Genomic DNA, 23,545 nt, shown 5'->3' with positions numbered 1-23,545 from the left:
GTGGTTGTCACCCAGGAATTTGACCGTTGGAGCTCCCTTTCTGATCACAATGGGAGGTGGTGACTATTGACGCCAGCAAGTTGGGTTGGGGAGCTCATTACAAATTCCATCTGGCACAGGGCACCTGGATGGAACAGGAGTCTCAGTAGTTGATAAATCGCTTGGAGCTCAGGGTAGTGCAGATGCCTTTCGCAACTTTGCTCCCTTTCTGTCAGGAGTCCAGGCCCAAGTTTTCTCTGACAAATGCGATTGTGATGGCTTATTTCAACAAGCATGACTGGAGGCGGCCTCCCTCATGAGTTGGGCAGAGAAAAAGTTTCTATGCTTGTCGGCAGCTCACATTGCTGGGTCCTTGAATGTGGAAGTAAACTTTTTCAGCAGGCAGTCTTTGGACCTGGGAGAATGAGAACTATCCAGCCAGAGTTTTCAGCTGATATTGGACTGATGGGGGTTCTCCGCTTCTGTATCTGATGACTATGAAAAGGATTACCAAAGTGCTCAAATTCTTCAGCCGTTGGAAAGAACAGGGTTCATTGGGGATCAATGTCCTACTGCAACCCTGGCTGGAGACTCATCTACAATATGTCTTCCCTTCTTGACCCATGGTAGGCTGCGTGTTGAAAAGGATCGTGTTATACTGGGGTCAAATAATTATCGTATGCTCAGATTGTTTGCGGAGGCCATGGTGCGTGGACTCTCTGCTGGACGGGGATTCTCTCCATCTTTCGCAGGTACATGACCCACTAAAGCAGGGTTCATTGAAAGGGCTTGGTTGAAACAAAAAGGTTATTCTTATTTGATCATTACTACCCTGCTTCAGGCTCAGAAATGCTCTACATCCATGGTGTATATGAGGGTATGGAGGACGTTCGAGGGCTGGTGTTCTGAGCTTGGACTTCCTTCCTTCTCTGCTCAGATCACGCATATCCTAGCATTTCACCAGGCAGACCTTCAGAAAAGGTTGGCGTTGAGTACTCTAAAAGTTCAGGTTGCGGTTTTGGCCTGTTTCAGGGACTGACTACAGAAGACGTCTCTTGTGGCTCTCTCAGATTTCATTCAGTTATTGCGAGGAGTGGGCCGCTTGTGGCTTCCCTTTCATATACCATGTCCAGCGTAGCACCTTAATTTAGTCCTTTGAGCTCTTCAGAACTCTCCTTTTGAGCCACTCCAGAAGGTTTTCTTGAAAGATCTTATGTTAAAGACGGCGTTCTTGGTGGCTGTTGTTTCGGCATGTAGGGTTTTGTAACTTCAGGCTCTCTCTTGTTGGGATCCCTTTCTCTGCTTTCTCCTGTGTATGATTCTTTCCTTTCTTTCTGGAAGAAGTTGAAAAGCAGTTGGCAAAACTGAAAGAAACTATTGTAAGGACAACAAATCTTTTTCTAAGGAAAAAAAGAGGAAAAGGAGGCCACTTTGCTTCTCAAAAGTAGTAGCTGAAAAGGTAAGAAAAAGAGGCTAGTCTTTATAAACTACAAGAGACCACAGAAAGAGGAAGACGGGCGACAATATTTGGAAAGGTAAGAGAAATTGGTACAACAGTCAGGAAAGCAAAGATTCAAATGGAATAAAAAAATAGCCAATATGATAATTATGAGTGGACAAGACTATTTTTTTAAAGTATGTTAATGATGGGAGAAAGTGCAAAGGTGGCATTGTGAGACTCAGAGGTGAAGGGGAGGAATATGTAAAAGATATTTTAAAAGATAATGTGGAATTGCTTAACAGATATTTCTGTTCTGTGTTCACAGCTGAAGGACCGAGAGCAGGACCACAGAAGACAAACACAAATAGGAATTGGAGGGGTGGTAACCCTGAATGATTTTCAGAGGACTATATTGTGAGGAGCTGGCTAAACTAAAGGTGGTTAAAATGATGGGGCTGGATGGCGTACTTCTGAGCGTACCAAAGGAACTCACAGAAGTTTTTGCATCTCCGCTGGCTGACTTTTTCAATGCTTCTGTAGCCTTGTGAGTGGTCTTGGAGGACTGGAGAAGAGCTGACCTTATCCTCTCTACAAAAGCAGAAGTAAGGAGGGGGTTTGGAAGTACAGGTCATTCTGATTCTGTAATAAGTAAATTAATGGAAACGCTTTTAAAACAAAGAATAGTAGTTTTTGGAATCCAATGGATTACAAGACCTGAGGTAACATGGATTCAATAGAGGTAGGTCTTGTCAGACAAATCAGTTTAATTTCTTTGATAGGGTGACCAGCAAGTTGGATTGAGGGAGATTGCTAGACGTGGTGTATTTAGATTTCAGCAAAGGCTTTAATACAGTTCTGCATAGAGGGCTAATAAATAAATTGAATGCCCTTGGTATGGGCCCTAAAGTAACTGAGTGGGTTAGGAACTGGTTGAGTGGAAGGCGACAGAGGGTAGTGGTAAATGGAGCTCATTCTGAAGAAAAGGATGTTACCATTGGTGTGCTGCAAGATTTGGTTGTTAGGCCGGTTCTTTTTAACATTTTTGTAAGTGATATTGCTGAAGGGCTGTCTGGTAAAGTTTGCCTTGTTGTGGATATTACCAAAACCTGCAATAGGGTAGACACCTTTGATGGTGTGGATAACATGAGGAAGGACTTAGTGAAGCGAGAGGAATGGTCTGGAATATAGCAGTTAAGATTTAATGCTAAAAAATGTATGGCCATGCATTTGGGCTGCAAAAAAAAAATGAGAGAAAGGTACAGTTTAGGGGGTGAAAAACGTTTGTGCATGAAAGAGAAGCAGGACTTGGGTGTGATCGTATGTGATGATCTTAAGGTGGCCAAACAGGTAGAAAAGGCGATGGTAAAAGCTAGAAGGATGCCTAGGTGCATAGGGCGAAGAACAGCCTCTAGGAAAAAGGAGGTGATGATGATCCTGTATGAGACTCTGATGAGACCTCATTTAGAATATTGTGTCCAATTCTTGAGAACTCGCCTTCAAAGAGATTTTAAACAGGATGGAGTTTGTCCATAGGATGGCTAATAAAATGGTCAGTGGTCTTTGTCAAGTAGGGTTGAACTCCAAACCCCTAACCGAACAAAGCCCAGCTGAAAGGATAGGAAGGTTGGAGACATCACAAGAACCAGACTAACATGTGAATGCAAAGTACAACGCAGAGCTCAGAGTGGAGATAAAAATGGAAGCTGTCCTTCTAACATGCCTCCAAAAACCAATAGGTTGGTAGAAGAGAAAACAAGTTTTAGGTGAGCAGAAACTTCCTAATTACACACACAAACATGAAGAAATAATCTCAGCTAGCAAGGAGTATACAAAGTACTTGACCTTTCTAGAGGAAGAGTTAGAATGAACAAGTTCCACTGACCCCAGAAACTAAGATGATAATCGTAAGAAAGGAGGAAGATTTGCTATGGACCCTCCTACATCTGAGAACCTGAAAATAAGATGACTGCCAGAAAATTCTTGTGAACCAAGTCCTCTGAGCTGGCAAATAAAAATTCACTGAGATCCTTTGAGTGAGAAGTTTAACTTACCATTGTGAATGCTCCTAGAAGGGGACTGTTACACCCTGAGCATACAATGCCCAGAAAACCTTTCTGGAAGGAGAACTATACCTAAGATGAATCTGCCTTGCCTCACCCTATGCCTGGAACAATCTTCCTTTACCCATACGCCTTGCCCCCTCCCTACCCATCTTCAAATCTCTGCTTAAAACTCACCTCTTTAATGCTGCCTTCGGCGCCTAACCGCTTGAGAAATATAGAATGCCCCAATCTATCCACCCTATCAGATTAACTCGTCCTCTAGATTGTACACTTGTCTTTAGATTGTTCTCTTGTCTTTAGATTGTAAGCTCTTTGAGCAGGGACTGTCCTTCTATGTTTAAATTGTACAGCGCTGCGTAACCCTAGTAGCGCTTTAGAAATGTTAGTTAGTAGTAGTAGTTGCTATGTAAAATGCAAGCATACAAGGAGGTTGTGGGGGAGCAATGTTCTAGCTAAAGAAGCCAAAAAAAACAAAACAAGATAAAGACCTTTTATTAGTATCTTCCAGCAGCTCTCATTTAGCATATATCCTTGCAAAAGATTTTTTTTTTATTTTCTTGAGGAAGGGCAAAGATTTACAATTCATTGGAAGTTTTAACAGATGTGAATGTCTAAGGCTTCCAAACATCTCCTGAAGAGAATGCTCAGAGTTCACTCCCTTTACTATATTCAAATTATAAAGATGTACCTGAGGCAGAGAGAGGTAAGTAAACCGCCCCACACCACAAGGCAGAACAGTGGAATTTGAATCCTGACTGCACTGGCTCGGAGCCCAGTGATGTAACCATTGGGCTATAGGCAGTGCCCAGCTCAAGTAGAATTAATTCTTGATTGACTACAGTTATTTTTATTTTGTTTATTTTGGTACATTTATACCCCGCATTATCCCACAAGAGCGGGCTCAATGTGGCTTACAAAATTACAGATGGTTACAATTCCGGGAAAGTACAGATTCAATAAAGTCAAAGGGAGGGGTAAGTATATGGGTGGAGGAGTGGCCTAGTGGTTAGGGTGGTGGACTTTGGTCCTGGGGAACTGAGGAACTGAGTTCAATTCCCAGCACAGGCAGCTCCTTGTGACTCTGGGCAAGTCACTTAACCCTCCATTGCCCCATGTAAGCCACATTGAGCCTGCCATGAGTGGGAAAGCGCAGGGTACAAATGTAACAAAAAAAAAATAGATACTATTGGAGATTCTACATGGAATGTTGCTATTCCACTAGCAACATTCCATGTAGAAGGCTGCGCAGGCTTCTGTTTCTGTGAGTCTGACGTCAGACTCACAGAAGCAGAAGCCTGCGCGGCCACATTGGTGATCTCCAAGGGCCGACTTCTACATGGAATGTTGCTAGTGGAATCTCAAATAGTAGCAACAGTGGAGGAGTGGCCTAGTGGTTAGGGTGGTGGACTTTGGTCCTCAGTTCGATTCCCACTTCAGCCACAGGCAGCTCCTTGTGACTCTGGGCAAGTCACTTAACCCTCCATTGCCTGCCGCATTGAGCCTGCCATGAGTGGGAAAGCGTGGAGTACAAATGTAACAAAAAAAAAAAATACGTGGCTAAGAGAGGGGATGAGGAAGACTAGGTTTTAGAATTGTCAGAGGGATAGTTCACCTCTACTACTACTACTATTTAACATTTCTAGAGCGCTACAAAGTGTACGCAGCGCTGTACAAACACAGAAGAAAGACAGTCCCTGCTCAAAGAGCTTACAATCTAATAGACAAAAAGTAAAGCATTTAAATTTAAAATATTTAAGCAGTCAAGCACAAGAGAACAGTCACAGAAGGACAGGAATGGCTGATAATACCCATGCCTACTTCAGGAAGATCAGCCTGCTATGAATGCAGTTCCAAAAGAGTGAAAACAGGTGTTGCTGTGAAAGGTGTTGAGGTTTTTTTTTTTTTTTTTAAAGCTCTGACGCATTAGAGTGAAGGCCTTGATGCTGCCTGTGTGGATGGATCACTGTTAGTACAGCTGGAGATCATAAAGAAGTAAGGAAGACTGTAGGGGGGGGGGGGGAGAGAGGAAAGGAGAGAGATGCAGGACTCACACGGAGTGGAGGGAAGGGATTAAAGAGAGACAGAGGTCGAAGCCAGAGCAAAATGCAGGACTTGTGCAGAGAGGGAAGGAAAAGCCTCAAAACCAGTATTTAACTGCTGAATTTCACGGAATCAATGAGTAGGTTATGCATTTATTTTTACATGAACACAATTTATGTGCATTATGTGTGTGAAAATATAGTATCTCCTAATTCTTTGTCTTTAAGGCATGCCAAAACTAGCTTGAATCATTGACCCCCAGGCTTAGAAGCAGCCTTCTTCCAGGTAGAGATATTCTACTGCATTTTGTCTTTCTTAAATGCAACTAAGGAAAGCAAGGCTACCAATATAAAACAGCATCTCCATGTGATAAACTCACTGTGGAAAAGGCAAAGGAAACACTAGAAATAGAACATTGCTCAAACTAATAAGGAAAATATTTTGTTCCCAGGAATTCTATAGTTAAGAAGGTAGAGCTAAGAGTGCATATGTGAAAAATAATGGCTTTCACTAGCCTGGAAGGAAGAACGGAGAAAAAAAAAAACCCTGAAGGCTTGAGAACCTGCAGCTAGAACTCAAACTAAGACTTTAGAAGGTGCTTAGAGATATGTTGACTGTTCTGCCCACACTCCAGCTGGTGAACTGCGAGTGAAAAATAGGCTGTACATGGCCACACTGGCAACTGGTACACACTTTGAGACCACCAGAAATACAAGCCATATCGCTCTCTTCCAAAACCACTCCATCTCTGATCATCTTACTCCTTGAAAACTCATCTGTTCTCAAACACTTATGACTTATCTCAACAGTAGCCATCCTTCCCAACTTAAAACTCTTTCCAAACCAACAGTTTGTGTGATTTTCCTCTCAGTTTTCAACCTTTCCTATCCTGCAACTGTAGTTCCTTTCAGTCCTACTCATATAACTTTTGATTTTATTTATTCATTTTGTATTCGTTACATTTGCACCCCACATTTTCCCACCTATTTGCAGGCTCAATATATTGTACACCAATATATTAAAATCAGTAAATCATAAACCACTCGTGAACCAGTCAGTCCATTGTTAAAACATCTGTAGATTTCTTCAAGCATACGGGCTGAGGCAGAAATCCAGCCCATTGCTGCAGCCTCAACAGCTCAGTAGCCAGTAATGTCTATGCTAACATTCATGCCAAAATGCCAGCACTCCCCTCCCCCCCCCCCCCCCCCCCCCCAGGACTAGGTAACAGGAACCTGCTGCTAAAGCCAAGTGCTCATGTAGGAGAAAAAACTCCTGCCAGCTCATCCGTAACTTAAGTCAGTTTGCTTTATAAAAGCATAAGCAACCCAGGCTAGAGGAAAGTAACCCTGAGTGCCATTCTGCACTGCAGCATCAATTTGTGGCTTGGAACCTGATCTCCTCCCTCAGGATTTGCCACAGCAAAAATGATTTTCCCCAAAATAACATGGAAGAAATATATTTCTCACCTGGTTTAGGATTATTGTATATAGAAATTCAGCCTTGAGAGGAGAGGTGGGGGGGAATAGGGTGGAACTGAACTCAGCAGAGTCTATCCCCTCAGTTCTCTTTAAAAACTGTTGTTTATCCAAATGCTTACATTTTACAGCTGAAAACTAATTAGTCACCCTCTACTCAACTGGTATAATCCCTCCAGCTGACCCAGGAACAACGGTAACAAAACAGGTTCAAGACCACTTTCACCTTTTCCTTTATTTATTTAAATGGAACATAATCTTCAAATGAGGATTATAGACAGTTCAACTAGTCAGGAGCGTCTCAGAAACAGTCCAGGAGTTGCACAGTCCATCTGTCTCATTCACTAGAGACGGAGAATACTGAGCATTTTAAGGCTGCATGGTTCCCTTGAGGGGTAAATCACACTGAATTTTTCTCTGTCTCCATCTGCTGGACAGTAAGGAGCCTTTTTTCTAAGCAGCAGTAAGCCCAACGGGGGCTTACAGCTTGCCATTCTGGATCTACCGCCGGCCCAATGCGGGTGCTGGCGGTAGTTCCACCCCCAGCGCATGGCAACCTGCACTAGCAGAAATATTTGAAAAATATTTCCGCAGGAGGTTACCTCTGGGTTAGCATGGGAGCCCTTACCACCACCTCAGTGGGTGATTGTAAGTGCTCCCCCCCCCCCTCACCCCGCACGGCCATGAGCTAAGAGCAATCTTAGCACATGGCCATGACTGTTTTTCAGCCTTTTTACCCACTGCGGTGAAAAGGGCCTCTAGCGCATGGCAAAAATGGCCCCCCACCGCTAGTGCAGGGCCCTTGTTACCGTAGCTTAGTAAAAGGGTTCCTAAAGAAGTATCTTTTCCAAGAAAAATCATGTTGATGTACTTATTGTGCAAGAGTGCTCTGAGAAATCTTTTTTGTTGTTAACCAAAGTCTTTTTGTTGTTGTTTTGCCAGGGTTATTAAACCTGGCAGTCAAAATTTGTAGATGCTAGATGTTTCCATTTTCTTTGCGCCTCTTTTTTTTCCCTAGCCTATTTCTTTTAATCCCACTTTTGCCAGTCTGTCCTCCTCTCAGTGGGTTTGCTGACAGGACTGTCTTCCTGGTTGCAGTAGTTTGTTTGTGTGGCCTGGGGGAAGGCACTTGGTGCCACATTTTATATACCCTTACACCCAGGAATTTTCCATTCTGTTTTTTACTACATTTTATCGCATCCTTTATTTTCAGTAATTACAGACTAGTAAGAGCAAACTGTGCATGCTCTTGTTTGCCACTTTGTCATTGCTGTTTTTCTTATATGTACAGAGAGGCGGATGAAGGATGTAAGAAACCTTTGGAACGATTACTTAACATCTGGCAGGAAAGGAGTGTCTATAGCAGTGAGTTCATACAGCAGCTGAAACTGGCCATTGAAGATTCTGACAGTCCCCCTCAGCCAAAAGGTAGCAGAATCTCACTGAACTTGCTATTTGGACTCTGATGCTACATGGCATGCTTATACCTTTCATTATGGAATATCTCTGTTTTGCACACACACCATGCACCTTTGATGTTGTCATTGAGGTATATGCTGTGTATGTTTCTGATCCATGCATATCTGCCAGTGCATCTCAGTCTAGATGTCAGAGAGAAGGGATCCTTAAGTGTATTTAAGAGTTTTGGTTATAGAGTTTTGGAGTGGAGGAGTGGCCTAGTGGTTAGAGTGGTGGACTTTGGTCCTGGGGAACTGGGTTCGATTCCCACTGCAGGCACAGGCAGCTCCTTGTGACTCTGGGCAAGTCACTTAACCCTCCATTGCCCCAGGTACAAATAAGTACCTGTATATAATCTGTAAGCCGCATTGAGCCTGCCATGAGTGGGAAAGCGCAGGGTACAAATGTAACAAAAATAAAATAGATACTATTGGAGATTCTACATGGAATGTTGCTATTCCACTAGCAACATTCCATGTAGAAGCCTGCGCAGGCTTCTGTTTCTGTGAGTCTGACATCCTGCATGTATGTGCAGGATGTCAGACTCACAGAAGCAGAAGCCTGCGCGGCCACATTGGTGATCTGCAAGGGCCGACCTCTACATGGAATGTTGCTACTATTGGAGATTCTACATGGAATGTTGCTACTATTGGAGATTGTACATGGAATGATGCTATTCCACTAGCAACATTCCATGTAGAATGCTGCGCAGGCTTCTGTTTCTGTGAGTCTGACGTCCTGCACGTACGTGCAGGACGTCAGACTCACAGAAGCAGAAGCCTGCGCGGCCGCATTGGTGATTTGCAAGGGCCGACTTCTACATGGAATGTTGCTAGTTGAATAGCAACATTCCATGTAGAATCTCAAATAGTAGCAACAGTGGAGGAGTGGCCTAGTGGTTAGGGTGGTGGACTTTGGACTGAGGAACTGAGTTCGATTCCCACCTCAGGCACAGGCAGCTCCTTGTGACTCTGGGCAAGTCACTTAACCCTCCATTGCCCCATGTAAGCCGCATTGAGCCTGCCATGAGTGGGAAAGCGCGGGGTACAAATGTAACAAAAATAAAATAGATATTATTGGAGATTCTACATGGAATGTTGGTACTGTTGGAGATTCTACATGGAATGTTGCTATTCCCCTAGCAACATTCCATGTAGAAGGCTGCGCAGGCTTCTGTTTCTGTGACGTCCTGCACGGTACTATGTCAGACTCACAGAAGCAGAAGCCTGCGCGGCCGCATTGGTGATTTGCAAGGGCCGACTTCTACATGGAATGTTGCAACATTCCATGTAGAATCTCAAATAGTAGCAACAGTGGAGGAGTGGCCTAGTGGTTAGGGTGGTGGACTTTGGTCCTGAGGAACTGAGTTTGATTCCCACTTCAGGCACAGGCAGCTCCTTGTGACTCTGGGCAAGTCACTTAACCCTCCATTGCCCCAGGTACAAATAAGTACCTGTATATAATACGTAAGCCGCATTGAGCCTGCTATGAGTGGGAAAGCGCGGGGTACAAATTAATAAAAATAGAGATTAATGTCATTTCCAGGGCAGGCCAAGGCCACAAAATACCTTTTACTTGGGTTAGAACCGGGTTTGAATTCAAGGTAGGAGGATTGGTGCAGTAATACATCACATAAACCATGCTCATTGACAGCTTATTTATTAGGTTTACAGAAAAACTTGTTCAGAGGCCTGATGTGAATAATAAGTGAAAGTGGCCTTGTAATCTGGTATTGGATACTACTGTTCTGTAAAACCATTCCATTGTATGACACACATGCTTTCATTTTTCTCATCAACTTAGTTTTAGCAGTTCCATACAGCAATCTGAAACTTATATTGACCCGTAAAATTAAGCCAGCGTGACAAGAAAATCCTGTAGGAAATGTTTACTCCAGTTAACAACTTGGTGAAACTTATTTCACTAGATGAGTGCTTTAATTTTCAAGTCCTTCGCTGACTTTGTGACTCATGTCTAGCTTTTAATTGATAGCTCAGTTAAATTACTTCTACTTTGAGTATCCTTTGCAATATGGGGCCCGAGGAAACATTTTGTCATTATCCCGTGAAAGACATTGGCCAGTTCCGTTTGCTAAGTTTGTCTTCTCTGACATGTCATACCCTTCTTTGTCTCTAGCCCACAGGTTTTCAAGCCATTCAGGTTTTCAGGATATCCACGATGAACATGCACGAGATAAATTTACGTGCACTGCTTCATATGCAGAACTTCCTCGTGCATATTAATTGTTGGTATCCTAAAAACCTGTGTTCCAAGAACCAGGTTGAGATCCACTGGTCTAGACATAAAGATTTGACTTATCTGTATGATGATGGTGTGTGACATAGCTGTACATTGATCAACCATGTATGTGGGGGAAAACCTGCATGATATGTTAGATTAGGAGTATTTGTGACTTCCCATGTGAATGAAGAAAACAGAACATAGTAAGTGACAACTGATAAAGACCATGGCCTATCTGTGGGCCCCCCCCCCCCTTGTCTTCAGAGTTGAACTGATGCGCGGTGCAGTCTACACCCTTTTTGTTCCCTTTCCTCGCTTTTGTTTTATTCTTTAAAGTCTGAAAGTTATTGAAGTTTTACTGTGAGTAGAAGTGCTGTATACTTTTTTTTTTCTAGCTTTATGCTATATAGGGAACCTCTGTGTTTTATCCCATGCCTTTTTGAATTCTGTTACTGTTTTCAGCTCCATCATTCCAGGCATCCGTCTCCTTTATGTGAAAAAGTACTTCTTAATTTTGGTTTTAAAAAAAAAATGTTTATGATTTAAAAAACAAAATACAAAAACAAGCATACACTTATCTAGCAAAAGCAACATGAGTGCGCTGAAGCACCATAGCAAAACACTGGCCACCGTTGATTATTGGTTTGGGACCTGGTTTAGTACTGCACGATAGAGGCAGCTGGCTCAACAGTGGATTGCAACTTGTTTGGAGTTTTGAAAGATAAGTGCAATTGCTATTTTTGTGATTTGAATATGGACCCTCATTATTTTTGCATATACACACACGCTTAAATTTCAGTGGGCATTAAAGATCTAGTGTGATTAGTTTACACACCAAATAAGAAGAAACGACTGGGTTATTTACTACCTTCAATGTTGCAAAATATGTGACAGTTCAATCTAGGGATTTCTGTCTCAGGCACCAAGTGATATTGACCACAGATGCATCTAGTATGGGGAGTTTAGTCAAAAAGAGAAAAATCAAATCATTTATCAACCTCTTTGTGCTAAGAGTAATAAAGCAGGCTGAATCACTGCTCACCTTTGGAAACTGATTCCTAAGCTCTTTAATAGATGAGGATTTGTGAGGTAATGGCAATACTGGTAATCCCATTGAGAAAACCGTCCAGGCTCTTCTCTCACCTTGGAGAGCTGGCCTATGTCAGTGCTATCTGATAACGGCAACCATTTGTGTGTCTGATTTATTCAGTCTATTAAGAATCCCTGTTATGGGTAAGCAACTTTATTTTACAGTTAAGATAGTGTTTCTCAGAATTTCTGCCACCAGGTACCCTCATAACACTTTTTGTGGCTGTCTGATTTTTAAGATTTAAAAATGTAGAACTGTCTTTTTTTTTTTTTTTTTTTTTCAAGAGGTTGAAATTTTAAAATGAACCTTATAAGGGAGGAAGTTATCAAGGTGCATTATAAGATTGCCTCTATCTGTGAGATCTGAGTACTGCAGGTTACTGAATCCCATTTAAAAACAAAACAATGGTGCTGGCAAGCTACCTTGTAAACAGTGTTCTTCCCAGTGCCTGGGAGCATCGGGCTGGCATAGAAGGGTTCCCCCACCCCCCATATGGCTTGATAAGAGGCCCTATATTTGGTGCATCAAAAATTCTTATGTTCAGCAGATGGCTCTAATTGTTGGTTCCACTGATGGTGGCCAGCATTTCGCTAGATAGGTGCATCAGGGATAGAGGATCATCTAATTGTAAAAATGGAAGAAAAATAAAATCTATATTCAGAATTCTTAAGCTTTCAAAAATATTCAACTATGTTGAGAAGGACCTTATTTAAACACAGTGCCCAGTTACTACTGTGCTTACATGGCTTTCAAAGATGACTGCAGATCAAAAAAACACCTTAAACTTTTTAATTATGTCACTTCCTAGATACCTTCTCTTAAACTTGTGGCATCTTATAAATACACGTTAACCATGGGAAAATCAAATGATTTATTTCAGGTTTTTAATAAAAATGTTACTATTCTAATTGTTGATTCAGATCATTAGGCTTTTCTTTGTTTAATTTATATATCAATTGCTGTTCAGAGTAGTAGACTTGCTTTGTGGTCCCTCTCCACCCCCCCCCCCCCTTCAGTCAAAATTAACTAAGTAGGAGGCATTGGTGCTTTACAAATAAGTCATATACAGCTAAATTTAAAAAAAAATTAGGAATTTCATTTCAAATGGCAAATATGTGAGTGTATATGCAGTTCTTCTGAGTTTTGGCATCAAGGAGAGACAAATACGAGATCTCTTTTTTTTGGGTAAACAGCCTAGGAGACTCAAAATCAAAACAGTAAGTGGCTTCGCTTTTTAGATCCGCTCGCAAGTTTCTTAATCTTCACTTCCCCAGCTGTAAAGGATTAAAATACAAACTAACACACGCATCCAGCTTTTCCTTACAAGAGCACGCAACTAAGGGATGCACTGCCAACCCACCTGAAAACAATTCAAGAAATAGCCAACTTTCGCAAATCGTTGAAAACCTATCTTTCCACCAAAGCCTACCATGAGAATCCATAACCAAGTACAACACAGTGCCACTCCTTCATTACTATGACAGTCTCTTCTCTTTCTAAAACTGATGTTTAGATCAAACTGTCAGCCTTATCATTCTTGGTATCCCTGTAACATCTATTGTATCTTTGTACCCTGAAATGGTGATGCCATGACATGTCTTTGTAAGCCACATTGAGCCTGCAAATGGGTGGGAAAATGTCGCTCCCCCCGTTTTCTATTTCTGTTGATGGCTCTCTCATTCTCCCTGTCTTCTCTCTCCTTCTCTGCTCATATCCAGCAGACCGCCAAGACCTGTCGTTTCTTTCTTTACAACATCCGTAAAATCCGCCCCTTTCTTTCCGAGCACTCTACCAAAACCCTCATCCACACCCTTGTCACCTCTCGTTCAGACTACTGCAATCTGCTTTTGCTGGCCTCCCACTTAGTCACCTCTCCCCTCTCCAGTCGGTTCAAAACTCTGTTGCCCGTCTCATCTTCCGCCAGGGTCGCTTTACTCATACTACCCCTCTCCTCAAGACCCTTCACTGGCTCCCTATCTGTTTTCGCATCCTGTTCAAACTTCTTCTACTAACCTATAAATGTACTCACTCTGCTGCTCCCCAGTATCTCTCCACACTCGTCCTTCCCTACACCCCTTCCGTGCACTCCGCTCCATGGATAAATCCTTCTTATCTGTTCCCTTCTCCACTACTGCCAACTCCAGACTTCGCGCCTTCTGTCTCGCTGCAACCCTACGCCTGGAATAAACTTCCTGAGCCCCTACGTCTTGCCCCATCCTTGGCCACCTTTAAATCTAGACTGAAAGCCCACCTCTTTAACATTGCTTTTGACTCGTAACCACTCGCCTCCACCTACCCTCCTCTCTTCCTTCCAGTTCACATTAATTGATTTGATTTGCTTACTTTATTTATTTTTTGTCTATTAGATTGTAAGCTCTTTGAGCAGGGACTGTCTTTCTTCTATGTTTGTGCAGCGCTGCGTATGCCTTGTAGCGCTATAGAAATGCTAAATAGTAGTAGTAGTAGTAGTAGGATACACGTGCAATAAATAAATAAAAATAAATAAATAAATAGTAACATAGTTGATGACAGATAAAACTCTTCCTACATGGCTCTTAAGTAAAATTGAGCAGCCTGGGGCTGGGTCCAGGATGGTGTATTAAACTAGAAATTAATTGAGCTATAGCTGATGTAGGGTAGCAGTAAATGGAATTTATTCTGAGGAGAGAAGTGATTACTGGAGTTCCTCAGAGAGCATTCTTGGGGCTGGTTTACTTTATTTTCTTTGTAGGTGATATTGTGGAAGGGTTGGAAATAAGTTTCTTTTTTCAGATGGCAGAAAGATCTGCAAACAGAATGAACTCCCCTGATGGAGTAAACAGAATGAGATGTAAGAAACCTGGAGGAGTAGTGAAATACTTGGCTGTTAAACTTCAGTACAAAAAAGTATAAAAGTCCATACATTTGGCCATCAGGAATCCAAATGCACTGTATGAAATAGGGGAGGGGAGAGGTTGTTGGGCACAGACTTTGGGTACTTTGAAATGAGAGATGGAAAAAGAATCTGTGTTTTTATAATGCTGTTTGTTTGGCGGCTTTAGTTCCCCCCGTCGGTTGTAAGAGAAGTTTAGTCAGCTTGAGACCGATACCCCTGTCAGTATGATCCAACTGAGTGGTTCCTGATGAAGCCCTGCTATGGGTGAAACGAATCGGGCCCCGTTGAAAATCAACAGTTGAACTGTGGGGTTGTCAAGCCAGCATTTATTAAGCTAAGTTGATGCATGCTATGCTGTAGCTTGAATAGTTTTTGTTACTCAGTTATCTTTAATATTTGTGCTCTATTATGGGCAATTTTGCATGATGCTCTTATATGGGCATTTTTGAATGAGTGGAGTAGGGAATATTTACCCCATGAAAGAAACGATCACGGGCACAAAGTCTTTTATAGATAATAATGTCCTGTTGATTAGACCTTGGCAGAAGCCTTGGTTTCTGAGGGTATTTCCTAATTTCTTTACATTCATTCCACACAACCCTTTGGATTGTGTTTGGCTGTTTTTCAGTTCTATGGAAAAAGAATCCCACATAAAATGCAAGATGATTCAAGTACTGTTTAAAAAAGTTTAAGAGATTTTCCAGAACAACCTTTATCATTCCCCTCCTGTTTGATTTATAAACACTGTCTCCTTTCTGAGACCTATGTCCTATAGTCTTCATTCTTCTGCCCTTTTGCATGCACTTGGCCATTCGTATTTTGTGCTAAGCTAAATGTTATTTTCTTAAGATAACTTTTGGGAAAAAAAGTTATCTTTGAGTGTAGGAGAAGGAATTCCAAAGATTCATTCCATTTTTGATCCTACATTGAAAAGTGGGGACGTAGGAGAAAGTTAGGTTTAAAAAATCCATTAGTAATATTTCTTCTTAGCAGCTTCCTGAATTTATTTATATTATACCGTAGAAGCTGATATGTAGGGGAGCGATGATTGCTTTATGAGGTGGTGGACTATACAGTTTATGGTTTGATTTTAATATACCGCCTTTTGCAAAAAGCATCAGCACAAGATAAATATCAAGTTACATGAGCAGGACTGAAGGGAACTACAAGATAGGAAAGGTTGAAGATAGAGAAAGGAAAATCACACAGACCGTTGGTTCGTCTGGGACGTGCCTGGCCAGTCTGGTTTTCAGGCTTTCCGTAATGAATATACATGAGAAAGGTATTCATGTACTGTCTGTATGTGCAAATATATTCATTGTGAGAGCCTGAGAATTAGAGAGTTGCAGGGGGGACAGATCAATACCCACCCGTACCCTGTAAGGTCCTTTCAATTTACACCTATCCCTGCATTTAATCTCCTCCATCCCCAACTGTACCCACAGGAGTTGGCATTATTTACTCGCTCGCAGTGCTGCATTTCCTCCTGAACCCCACAGCCTCCCATGGTTTTTTGGACAGTATTCATCACTCAGCCAATGAGTGTTCAAAGCCTCAGTCAGTTGATCCAGCTGCCTCTCCAGGCATTCTAAGCCTAATTCTGGTGTTCCAGTTGCCTCTCTGTGTATTTCGAGCCTCATTCTGGTGTTGGTTGAATTAACAGGAGGCTGTGGTCTAATGTGCAGCCGCTCTGCTTTCCTTTTGCTTCTATTCAGTGCCCACCAGGTTCTTGTGGGTAGGGTTGCCGACTTTTGGACAGAGAAAAACTGAACACCAGCCCTGATCCATGCCCTGCCCCAAGTCTCTTGCCACACCTACTGTTGCACCCTTCCCTTCGTTTCCTCTTCTTCTCTGCAACCAACTGTCTACACCAGGATTGCCATCTCAGAAAAAAAAAAAGTGGCACGTATTATTTCACAAACCCTGTCTGATGTTATGACAAACTAAAATTAAATTAAAGGCTTGAAGTCACTTCAGTAAGGACCAACACACAATTCCTCCACTGCAAAACACTAAGCACAAACTTGTGCAAAACCACACTCGGAACCTTACTACAGCCTAACTGCACGGACTCCCGAGACTCAAAAAGCCACAACCTTATCCGTGAAAAGGCAGCACCATAAATTTTACACTGTGCCTAAAATACCAATACAACATCTAGTAAGAAAACAGAACAAACGGGACTGCTACAAATCCCTACACAAACTACATACATACTGTACCTTGCTTACACGTTCAAACACAGACAGACCATCAACAGATATGAAACAGGGAACCACAGACTTGTAATAGAGGTATGAAGGCAAAAAACTGAATTGGAAACCTCAAGGAGTCAGACTCTGCGTATACAGCAATACTAGAGAAACAGGAATGGCAATGCAAGATATCGGAGACGCACATTTGCCAAAGCTGATGTGGTCCAATTGATAAATTCAAAATATATTTTTCTACCCTTGTGGTCTGTGCATTTTATTTTTCCATTCAATTTGTCCAGATTAATATTCAGACTTAGAAAGTTTGATAAAGAGGCATATTTTCAAAGCACTTAGTCTTCCAGTTCCATAGAAACCTATGGAACTTTGGAAGGCTAAGTGCTTTGAAAATATGCCTCCTAATGTCTCCTCTCATATAGCTAATTTACATTGGCTTCCAATTCAGGAAAGAATTTTATATAAATCGGCTTGTCTGATGTTTCAGATTCTTCATGGATTTGCGTCGGAATTGTTGATAAACTTGGTTGTTGCACCATTAACTTGGCTTTTCTGTACAACTGCATAGTTAATTTATTCTTCATTCTTTTCCTTTTAGAGGCATGTGCTTCTTAAAGATGGCAAATACTCCGTTTTCATCTCTTGTAATTCTATTTTGGAATTCTTTTCCGTCTGGTATTAGAATGGAGATGAGTTATTTATGTATTTCGAAGAAAGCTGAAAAGTTATTTGGTAGATTATGATTGTTAAAAATACTATTGGTTTTTCAATTTTATTAAGATGTATTATTGTTGCCCTTAATTTGTAAACTGCATTGGACCCTTATGTAGGGGATACAGCAATTAACAAGAATCCTATTGATACTGATATCACTTCTTCCTTTTCTCAGTTTTTCCTGCCTTTCTAGGATCTCCTGTCTGTTTAACATTTCTTCTCTCTCCATGTCTGCCATTCATTTTCTCTCTGTATCCCGTCTAGCATCTCTCCTCTGTGTCCCTGTTCTATCTATTCCTCCCCCCCCCCCCCCCCCACTGTGATCAACAGTTCCCCTCTGTGTTTCTAGCTCACCCCTTTTCCAACACTGCCCTGTGCCCCTTCTCTGTATTCTTACTCCATGCCCAGCATCTTTTGTCTATGCCCTGTCCTTTCCCTCTCTCTTCCCTTCCTCTCACACCCCTGGATCCAGCATCTCTCCCTTTCTCTCGCTTGCCCTCCCTCATGGTCTAGCATAACTTTCCCTCTTTTTCCATCTGTAGGTCCAGCATCTTTCCTCCTCTGTTCCATCTCTCAAATCCTAATCCGGTCTCTGTCTCTTCCCTCCCTCGGTCTGGTCTCTCTCGCTCCCCTTCCTGGCAGGTTCAGCACAACTCCATCTCCCTATTACTACCTCCTTCCCCGATAGGTCCAACATATCTTTCTCCCTCATCCCCACCCCACTAAAGTCCAGCATCTCTCCCTCACCCACCCACCACCACCACCCCTGATCCTCCAAACTTGCCTTGATTGCAGCAGTGTCTGCAATTTAAGGCACACTGCTTTGGCCGGCATCGGGGCCTTCCCTCTGCCAGGTCCCGTCCTTGTGGAAGCAGGAAGTTACTTCACAGAAAGCGGGACCTGGCAGAGGGAGGCCCCAACGCCAGCCAGAGCAGCATGCCTTAATTGCTGCAGCTGCAGACGATCAAGGTGAGCTTAGAGGACCGGGAAGGGTGTGACAGAGAGATGCTGGATTCAGTAGCATGAAGGTGGAGAGGGGAGGGTGATACTGGCTGGACCTGGGTGAAAGAGGGAGAGGGACTGCGGGCAGGGACAGAAAGATTATCTTCAGAGTGCAAAACCTAGGCCCCAGGTCTGATTTTTTTTTTTTCTTTTTTTATTAGGCGACCTGGCGCCTGGGGTTTGTTAAGCCCTGCTGTATAGATTCCTGTATGTGTGAAACTGAGCAGTGCTGCTCAGGTTATGTATATGTTACCATGATTTGTATAGTCTGTAGTCATATCTCCATGTTAGTAATTCATGATCAACAATAATATGTACATATTTCTACTTCCCGAGCCCATATGCCATGCGCCCTCCCTGCCCATTTTCAAGTCCTTACTCAAAGCCCATCTCTTCTCCCTTGCTTATGGCGCCTAACCAACTTCCCCATTCATGATACCTACACTGACCACATAGTTTGTAACCTTTAGATTGTAAGCTCTCTCGAGCAGGGACTGTCCTTCCCCATGTTTAAACTTGTACAGCGCTGCGTAACCCTAGCAGCGCTATAGAAATGCTAAGTAGTAGTAGTAATATGACCTGCAGGTGGTACACACGTCTTGGGGAGGGCAGCATGGCTGATGTTTCTATGGCAGTCCCAGAGATTTAGAAGGAAGCAAACAATGGAGATAACCAAACAGTCATGCTGAATTAATAGAGGGTACTCTCCAAAAATAAGAAAGGTCTTTAGTTAAAATAATCACAGGGCTCGACATGGACCATGTTTCAGCACCTCTGCCTGTATCAGATGATCTGTATTGATCTCTGTCATCTAAAATGAATGAATGCAAACAAAAGGCCATGAATAGCAAATAAGCAAAGAAACTGGAGCATATAAATGTAAAATCACGATTCAAGCTGATCAACCCTTAGCATAATTGTTTGGTTACACTGTTTGCTTCCTTCTGGAGACCGTTTTTTTCCTCCTTTTTGGTGTTGTGAGCCCCTGAGATTTAGCCTTGAAGAATATTCCCCTTCAGCTTTTGGGCCAGTGAGTGACCCCTGAACCACTTCAGTATGTCATTTGAGGAGATGGGAGTAGCAGAAGCCACTGAGGGAGTGTTATGATTCTGCCGGTTTGGCTGAGGGGGAGGGGGGATGTCTCTTCTGATTGGCTGCCAGGGGTTGTGCTGACGTCAGGGGATAGTACTTTAGCCTGCAGCTGAGGAGTTTCTCTGCTTTTGCGTTACTTATTAGGTGGTAACAGGAAAGCCTGATAGGTTTCTCTCGTGCGTAGCTCTGTAATCAGGGTCAGCTGCTCGTTTGTTTTGTGGGGGCTGGGCATTGCTCAGCCTCCGGGGCTCTGTTCTCCTTTGTTTGTTTGTTTTAAGGATTTCTCTTCCCAGTGTCCTGGCCTGCTGGCTCAGTGAGTTTAACCCTTTGTGTACTGTGTGTATTGTATTCCTGCCTCTGCCAGTGTGTTTGTTTGGATGGGCCCCACTCCCTCTCGGGAGGGGAAGCGTTCTCTCTGATTGTTTGTTGATTTATGGCACTCTCTCTCTGCTGGCTCTACAAGCTTAACCCTTTGTGTTCTGGGTGCCTCTGTCTACAGTGGGGTTGAGGCAAAGGCTTTCTGCCTTCCTTTTGTGTTTGGTTCCTCTGGCTTCTGCCTGGGGCTCCTACCATGGTGGGGGGGGGGGGGGGGGGGGGTTGCTGTGTTAGTTTCCCTGTCCTGCGCTAGTCCCCTGCGTGGGCGTGGCCCTCTCTGGTCCTTTGTTTCCCCCGCTGCCCTATTGCTGGTGTTCAGCGTGTGTCTGGCCTCTTGGGGCCCTCTGGGTTCTTTCACCCCTCCCTGTGTGTGATTGGGTTCCAGTTCAGCCGTGAGGCTCGCACGAGTGGCTCTGTCTGCGTGGGTTCCGGTTTGGCCGCGAGGCCCGCCTGTATGCCTATTTCCCTTCTTCCTGAGGGACAGTGGGGAGGGGTAGCTTAGGGGGTATTGTGTAGCTGGGGTGTGCGGTGGTGGGTCGGTCTCCCCTTGGCCTGGGTCGGCACCCTGCTGGCCTCGGCCAGGGCCCAAGGGCTCACAACCAACCCAACTGATTACAGGGAGACTGGGGGAAATGGTGAAAATATAAGAAGTAAAAAATATAGAGGCTATTTTCATCCATTAAGTATTTTCCTAGATCTACTCGGCACTAAGCATAAATTGAAATATGGATGAATAAATTAAGATAAATTAAAAGAAAACAAAAAAAAAAAACCCAATGGTTATTTGGTGTTTAAAAGGAGGGTATATGTTACCTCATTCTCAGAGCAATTCTTCATCTAGTTTAGGTGTCTGGAGTTAGTTATGTTTACATTTTAGGGTTAAAACCCTTTGAATAGTGACACTTGTGCTAACCTTTCTGTTCCCTCACTTTGTAATAGTTCTCTTTGGCACATCGGATTCCTGTTGCTGAAATGGTTGGGTAGTGCTCCCTATGAACTAGTTTTTTATTCTCTTTTTATATTTCAGTTATTGACGAAAAGAAATCCCTAAAGCGTACGTTCCAGCAGATTCAAGAGGAGGAAGATGATGATTATCCAGGGAGCTACTCCCCTCGGGACCTTTCTTCAGGGCCTCTTCTGGTAAGTTCTGGCTTGGGGATTGAAGCAAATGTAGAGACTAAACATAAAATATAATACTTCTCTGTTTAAAAATTAATGTATCAGAAAACTTTAGGTTTGGAAGGCGGACCTGCAAAAATAGATTTACTATAGCTTATCGAAAAATAACATTTTCATGTTATTTTCATTTATTGTATTATAAATCGCCTAGCAATACACATCTAAGTGAAGGACAGTAAAGTATAGATATTAGCAGTAAAAATAGACACATAATACAAAAGAAATGAACATATCATATAACAAAATCAACTTTTTCAAAGTCATTTGCCTATAATCTAAGTATCGAGACAAATAGCTTACTGTTTAAAGACTATTTCAGAAAAATAGGCTTCTGTTTTTCTCCAAAATGTTCAGTAAGATGGCTCCAATGATACATTTTGACATATAGAGCTCCAAAATGGCTGACTACCAAAAGGACACTGCCACAAGGTTTTTTTTCTTCCTTACTACTATTGTTGGCGGAAATTGACCAACAATTTCTGACAGATCTCTAAGCTCAGGAAGGACAATCTATATATATAAAAGGCACTTTGAAGCCTCAAGCCGGAAACTTGAGGCACCCGAGATATCCGGTTTGGCCTGCAGGCTCCAGTCACTGTAGCTCCGCCCTCGCGTCAAAACACGATGATGTTGAGGGCGGGGCGGCCCTCGCGTCAAAACGCGATGACGTTGAGGGCGGGGCGGCCCTCGCAACCACGTCACTGAGGGACGAAGGGAGGAAGAGGACAGGTGTGCAACTCGGAACGGAGGCACGGAGGGGGTGTCTGCAACTCGGGAGGGAGGGAGGACGGGGGGGGGGAATTACCCTGCTAGCGCCCGTTTCATTTTTTCCAGAAACGGGCATTTCTTACTAGTATATGAATAATAATGAAACTAGTTTTGTCCATGAGTGTGCTGTGTTCTAACCTGTAGACTAAATTGAGCCCTCCATCTTTTATTGATAACCAGTGTAATTCGGACAAGACTGGCATAATGTAGTCAATTCTCTTACTTCCGGTGATTATACTTGCCTCTGAGTTTTGGATTAATTGCAAGGATCTGATGTGGGAATGAGATACGCTTTACCTGGACTACCACATGCTATGTTTAGGTTTATCAAATACCTTGCTGACGTTTTGAAAATCGGGGTACAAAGATGTGTAATCTCTATGCTATGTAACATTAAAGAAAATGAATTGCATACACTCTTGATAATCTGCTGCTGCATAGACTGCTGAAAATTGTGAATGAAACCAAGATAAATCACCTCTGAATGAACTGAGATATCACATCCCTTCATTGGCACTTTATCAGGTGGTGAAAAACCTGGCTTAGTCTTAGCATAGTTGATAGACAATCAATTATCCTGAAACCATGCGATCACTTGAGCAGATGTTAGTCCTCCATAATTTTTAAATGGAGAAAATAGGATATCATCTACAATGTAAACTGAGTTCACAAAGATTGTAATTTCAAAAATAATAGTACCATTTATATAAGAGGGTGGAAGATAGAGCCAAGCCCTGTGGAACAGCTCATTCAGAACACTGCTGAATTTGTGTGTTCATCAGGTTGTTTCCTTTTCACATCTGTTTGTGGGTTATGATAAAGGATTCTGGAGAAGAGTAAAACTTGACTCCCACATAAGTTCAATCTTGTGTTGCTCAGTTTGGATTTCTTCCAGAAGCCTAAATGCAACCGCTGTCTCTTCACTGCTATCAGACTGTGTTTAAAATGCACTTTCAAAAATAAATTCTAGGAGGAATGGGTTGCATAAACAATCCAGTTCAGTATATCCAAGGTCTGTGTGTTGAGCTCATTAATTTGATCCTATTTGTGGGGTCTTGTTGGCTCAAGGGATTGGAATTTAGTTACCAATTGAACAGTATCCTTCAGTGATGACCCTTTTTTTTTTTTTTTTTTTACAGTACTGTGTTGAATGTGTCTGTAACATTCAGCTTGTTTGCTCAGTGTCTGAGTCAAGGTGAATACAGTGGAAAAATGGGAGAGTAGCAGAGCCATGCACACAAGCAAGGTTCTTTGTTAATTTTTGAGTTATTAATGTGTTTTTTTTTATAATAGAACAGTAATTTCTTCAAAATAGTTTGGTTCCACAAGTTGCTTTCTAGTTTTGTAACGTGGGTCTATTTTAAGAAGAATTTATAATAAATCTGAGGATTTTTCTATAAACAGTTTCTATACCATAAAATAAATACAATATTTTGTAAGATATTGTTTCCTGTTGCAGATATACTAAGTAATCGGGAGCAGCTACAGTCTGGTGGGTGTAAAGCAGCTATTTTCATTTACCCCAAGCGTGCACCGTTTC

The 23,545-nt window shown here is 42.5% G+C and overlaps 1 protein-coding gene across 1 annotated transcript in view; it reads left to right on the top strand.

Annotated features, from left to right (window-relative positions):
* RPRD1B (regulation of nuclear pre-mRNA domain containing 1B) overlaps window positions 1–23,545 on the top strand; it is a gene marked incomplete at its 5' end in the record, with an annotated part of 59,715 nt that overhangs the window by 4,135 nt on the left and 32,035 nt on the right. Inside the window, 2 exon segments of the mRNA XM_030212048.1 lie at window positions 8,293–8,429; window positions 21,086–21,198. Coding sequence (XP_030067908.1) covers window positions 8,293–8,429; window positions 21,086–21,198 — 250 coding nt within the window.

Source organism: Microcaecilia unicolor, chromosome 8 (genome assembly GCF_901765095.1).
Source record: "Microcaecilia unicolor chromosome 8, aMicUni1.1, whole genome shotgun sequence".
Classification (NCBI taxonomy): domain Eukaryota; kingdom Metazoa; phylum Chordata; class Amphibia; order Gymnophiona; family Siphonopidae; genus Microcaecilia; species Microcaecilia unicolor.
Note: the sequence above shows the minus strand (reverse complement) of the source record. Positions and strands in the feature narration are given on the sequence as shown.